Here is a 6,000-nt window from a genome sequence, read left to right as displayed (position 1 = left end):
CATGAACATTATGCAGAACAATAACAGAATGAAGGAAGAAGTCACATAATAATTCATTAATGCAGAAAATCATCTTGCTGAATTCAATATCCTTTCATGAGGAAAATAACAAACAAGGAAGATAAGGAAGCTACTTTAACATAGTAAAAGCCATATATGAAAAATACACAGCCAACATCATAATAGAGAAACTTCCATTTAAGATCAGGGACAAATCAAGGACACCTGTATTCACTTCTATTCAAAATAATATTGCTTATTCTAGCCAGAATAATTGGGCAAGCAAAGGAAATAAGATAAATCTGAATTAGAAGGTAGGTATTCCTATTTTCCTCTATTTTCATAAATATGGTATTATATACAGAAAATCTTTAAAAATTCACAAGAACTATTAAAATGAATAACCAAATTTATCAAAGTTGCAGTGCACAAAATAAACACCTATAAATCAATTGCACTTCTATACACTAACAATGAACAATAAGAAATGGAAATTAAGAAAACTAATTCATAATACCATGAAAAATAATAAAATACTCAGGAATAAATTTAAACAAGGAGGTATAAGACTCACACAGTGTAGACTATAAAGTTTTGCCAAAAGAATTGAAGAAACAAATAAATGGATAAACATCCCATGTTTGTAGACTGAAAGAATTAATACTGTCAATCTAAAGACTAAATTCCCTTGCTTCTGATTTCACTGAGAAACTTTAAAAATAAGAAGAGAAATTAATGATCTTTCCACATCACATGTACATTTCTATAGTACCTTGTCCTTATGTTTACCTGTTTTTTAATATTATGTCATTGATATAAATTAATTTAAATTATATCTTCTAAATTCCTAGATTTAATTAGGATCACTTAGAATGTTTCAATCATTATAGGCAAATCCTTGTTCTAAAAATGTCTTTATTAATAGAATATTGCAAAAAATTCAAAGAGATTTCTGGTTTCTTAGCTTTTAAATCATCTCAAGTTGCCATTTATGTTTTTAGTTTATACTGATTTTACTATTGATTTGTAAGAATTTTAGTTAAATTATTTCATATATTAGAAATTATTTAGTTTATCTATTTGTTTACTTTGGAAATGGGGATTGAACCTAAGTGCACTTTACCACTGAGCTACATCCTCAGTCCCTTTTATTTTATTTTATTTTTATTTTGAGACAAGATCTAAGTTTCTTAGGGCCTTGCAAGTTACTGAGGCTGGCCTCAAACTTCTCCTGTCTTAACACCCAGAGTCACTGGGATTACAGACATGTAACACAGCACCCAGCATATCTGAAATTATTTATAAAGCAGCAAAATGACAATATTTAAGTGATTTCTAATGAATTACTACTTAAATAATGCTTATATACTATTCATCCTTTCTCATTATTCTATTTAAAATTTTACTCTCCACTGCTACTTGTTCTTGTTAAACATTTATTCCAAAAATATTGTCTAACCTCAAACCTCAATTTTATGTAAAAATCATCGAATTAAAAGAAAATTTTTTATGGTGTATACTTACTTCAAAGTCCAAATCAAAACCAGAGCAGACCTCAAACATGTTTCTCTGAGTCTAAGGAATATTCCCTGAACCCCATAGGAACAGTGGGTGATTGTCATTCTACTTCTTTCTCTCTCTGCACAAAATAGATTTTTCAGTAGTACTGAAGAAGGTCTTGGCAAGTCTGAAATCAGTTATATTAAACAACGTATCTCCTGATAGGTTTACTATTCATGCATTTTATTCAAGAATTCTTTGAATGAACAGCTGGCCTGAAGATTAGGGTGAATTCCTAAGAATAGTAGCTTTCCAAAACTGAAGCCTATGCCCAGACACATCTAGATTATAATTTAATTCACTGCCTCCAGTTAGAGCTCTATATTTAAACCAATTTATTCTTAAGTATTTGTATCAAATATATTTAATAATCCAGTACCTACTATACTCCTTGAACTATGCTAGATGCCATATAGTACACAGGTTTTCATCATCATTTATTTTAGTAACTACAGTTATTGTCATGGAATTCTTATTTAATCTTTAATTATCCAACCTATATTTATTTTTCTCTTTCTGCTATTGAAAACATTTGCCCATTCTTTCTCATATGTAACAATAACTATAAAAGTTAAATATCTTCTGCAATGTTAATATTTAATTCTCTCAGTTAATCTTCTAATGTGTAGCAGATGATTGGAGAACATAAACAAGTCTAGCTTTTTAATTTACCAAGTTAACTCAAAGATGTATATTTACCCTTTCCCTCAAATATTCATGGATGTTAACTAGGACCCCAGTTGTTTGGCATTCTAAATAGTTGGCAGTACTCATGAACTTTTATTGTTACAATGCTCTATAATAAATGATCCCTGAACGTCAGTGACTTACTATTATTTCTCATTAATCAGTGTGTAGATCACCTAAAGTGATTCTATTCAGGCAGTAGGGTGATTTCAGGTGTTCCCAATAATTATTTCAATTTCAAGATAATGAAGCTAATCCTTATTTGAGATATAACATTATCAGAGCAAATTGTAGATGCACAAGACTCCAAGCTTTACCACACATATAAAGCATCTGTTCAGGTTTCCACTCACTTTCCTTTGACCACAGGAACTCACAAAAGCAAACACAATATCATTAGAGCAGAAAAACATGCAGTTATCTCACAAAAAGGGAGGAGAAGAATATTCGCTCTATCATAAAATTTATCATACTGGGAAACCTTGCTTCAATAATATTTATGTTTTAAATGTAAATAAGCTTTGAATTTCAGCTTGATTATAAAATATTTTACATTATGCTTGAATATACCTTTGCAACAAATATTCTTTATAATCATCATGTACCATTCTCTTAAATACATATGATTGTGTTTCCTACTTTGATGTTTTAAATTGTTTTTCTTATTTAATATTTTCTTAGTTGTCAATAGACCTTTATTTTCTTTATTTATATATAATGCTAAAAATCGAACCCAGGGCCTCACATGTGCTAGGCAAGCACTCTACCACTGAGCCACAACCACTGCCTTACTTTTTTTTTTTTTTTAATCAGAGAATTCTTAGTAAATACTATTGCCTAATTACAGGCTGATGATCAAAAATTATATGAACATTTAGAGCAATTGATGTATAGTTCAGTGCATATTTCCAGTTTCTTTTATATTGTTCCATCAACTATTATTTAGATTATTACATGATTGATTTGATTTGTATTGAATATACAAAATTTGATTTATCATAATTTGTCTTAGTCACAAGCTAAGCTGCATATGTTCACAATACTTTCAAAAAAGAACTCCATGAATAACTTTTATTGTTTACTTATTTGTTTTGTGTAACAATTTTAGTAAATAATTTTATTACTTGAGAAACATAATACACACTATCAAATTCGTATGAAGAACAAAATAAAATTTCTCTATTGACTCCGAGTAACACATACCTACACATAAAGAGAGTACACACACACACACACACACACACACACACACACACACACATAGCTGTTAAGACAATGTGCTTTCTTTCTACATTACTTTCCTATTTTGGTTACTAGAAATTTATCATGCAGAAGAAAGTCCCAGGGCTATTTATAAGGTTTGGTTTGTAAGTATTTAGGTACCCTTTTTTCTATTGCTGCCTGAACATTTTGTGAAAAGTGAAGGAATGAATGTTTACATTGTTGAAATACTGAGGATATTCACTTTTAAACTTACAATTATTTTTTGATTTATTGATTTCTAGATTACCTTTTTCTCAATTTTTAAAATATGTTTTTGTCTTTTCCCTAGGTCTACTACTGATAGAAATCAAAATAGAAGGGGAGTCTCAATTTTAACGGTAAAATCTACAAAAATATTTTCTGTACTGTTCTGCAAGTCACTATTTTTTTCACTACCATTATGACATTGAGATCATCCTGTGTCAATTCATATGGATTCACCTTATTCATTCTAGATGATTCATAATTTTTGTATAAAATTGTTTAATATAATTGTGTGTATACATTAAAGGTTTGGAAGGATGCACACAAAATTATTGAGATTGAGAGAAAGGAAAATATATTCAATATTTACAGCTTATACATCTTTTTGCTTGAATACTTTTGGAAAAATATTTTAGTATGTTAACTGTACTAATTTTATAATTTAAAAATAACAGAAACAAGGTAGCCTGTAAATATGACAGCATTGAATTTTGTTATCCTAGAATGTATTTCATGACATCTGAGTTGAGTCAATTATAATTTCTCTTATTTTTCTACAAAAGAAATTAATTTTGCAAGTAAATACTAGATTCACCAAACATAGCTGGATAAAGATTGATGGCTCAACTTACCTTGTTTTTCTGAAGTCTCTTGGTGCTATGATTAGCATAGAAGTGTCTGGAGAATGCCTCTTACCTGCATGACATTTTTTAAAAAATGACTGAAATATGTTGAACAAACAAACAAAAATGTGGACATAGAATCATTGCCTAGCATGATTCAACCCCAACCCAAATCACATCATATGAAAAAAAATTATCATCACTAATTCATTCAGAAATATTAGGCTTTTCATCTGAGTTTGGGCAAAATACTTCATTTTCACCACATTTCTTGCTGTTCTCATCTCATGAGAATTTATATGGAGGACTTAAAATGTTTTTTATCATATGTCTACATAGGACAAATTTTTTAAATTTTCTTTACTTTAAACATATCTACCTACTCGTTATTTATTCTCACTGAGCTAAAAACAATATTAACGATAAGGGAAGACACAAATTTGATCTTCATGAATGTTAACTTGTTTACAAGTTGGGTAGATTGTATAGGCGTAAATGCTTTTAGAAATACATATAAAGATCATATCAGTGTTAATAAAAAAGTTTATATATAAGAATGTAGGTAATTTTTTAAAGAATGGATACATTCTGCTGCTGACTTCAACTTGTCATCAAATGCCAATAATCAGATAATTATTATATTTTTATATATATTTTTAATTGTACACAACACCTTTATTTTGTTTGTTAATTTTTATATGGTGCTGAGAATCAAACCTAGGGCTTCTCTCAAGCTAGGCAAGCACTCTACTGCTGAGCTACAACCCCAGCCCAAATCACATAATTATTTGAAAGTCAGATTGCACTAATTCGAAAATTGAGAAACAATGTCATAGCTAGAGACTCCAACTATAAATGAGAACTAATTGTTCTAGAGAAAATAAGTATTTGTCCTAATATTTCCCAGTGGACTTTTATCCAAACTTCAAATCAATCTGAACCATATCTAGCAGAGAATGAGCAGATAAAGGGACAGATATGTATAAAGATAGGACTGGGGTCATGGCTCAATGGTAAACTGCTTGCCTAACATCCATGAGGCACTGGGTTCAATCACCAGCAACACATTAAAAAATTTAAAAAATAAAATAAAATAAAGGTAATGTTTCCATCTACAACTAAAAAATATATTTAAAAAGAAAAATAAAGAAATGGATGGGATGTGTGTCAGGTAAAAAGAAAATGTAGAAAACCAGGGCACCTTGACAACTTAGATCCAGAAAGTGATGTTGCCCATCTAGTATATACATTATCACTTTCTGTTTCATTACTTTTTAAATATATATATATATATATATATATGTGTGTGTGTGTGTGTGTGTGTGTGTGTGTGTGTGTGTGTATTAGTTGTAGATGGACACAATACCTTTATTTTGTTTATTTATTTTTATGTGGTGCTGAGCGTGAAACCCAGTGCCTCACACGTGCAAGTGAAATACTCCACTGCTGAGCCTTAGCCCCAGCCCCTGTTTTATTATTAATAGTGGTGGATTGTGAAAGCCATTTTAAGGGGAAGAAAATATTCCTTACTCCATTTTGGTCTCCTACATTAAGACTATGCATTTGCAGACTTTTCTTCCCACTGTCTACATTCAAATTGCCTTATCTTCATGTAATTAACTGTATATTATTTATCATTTACTAAGTATTATATATAACATAT

General features: G+C 29.9%; 1 protein-coding gene across 2 annotated transcripts in view; it reads left to right on the top strand.

Annotated features, from left to right (window-relative positions):
* Nucleotides 1–6,000, top strand: part of LOC101958962 (connector enhancer of kinase suppressor of ras 2) — a 457,679-nt gene that overhangs the window by 378,037 nt on the left and 73,642 nt on the right. For both annotated transcript variants that reach the window (XM_078034585.1, XM_040282705.2), the window contains one exon: nt 3,800–3,848. In XM_078034585.1, coding sequence (XP_077890711.1) covers nt 3,800–3,848 — 49 coding nt within the window. The remainder of the gene's footprint in view (nt 1–3,799; nt 3,849–6,000) is intronic.

This window comes from Ictidomys tridecemlineatus, chromosome X (assembly GCF_052094955.1).
Source record: "Ictidomys tridecemlineatus isolate mIctTri1 chromosome X, mIctTri1.hap1, whole genome shotgun sequence".
NCBI classification, from domain to species: Eukaryota; Metazoa; Chordata; class Mammalia; order Rodentia; family Sciuridae; genus Ictidomys; species Ictidomys tridecemlineatus.
Note: the sequence above shows the minus strand (reverse complement) of the source record. Positions and strands in the feature narration are given on the sequence as shown.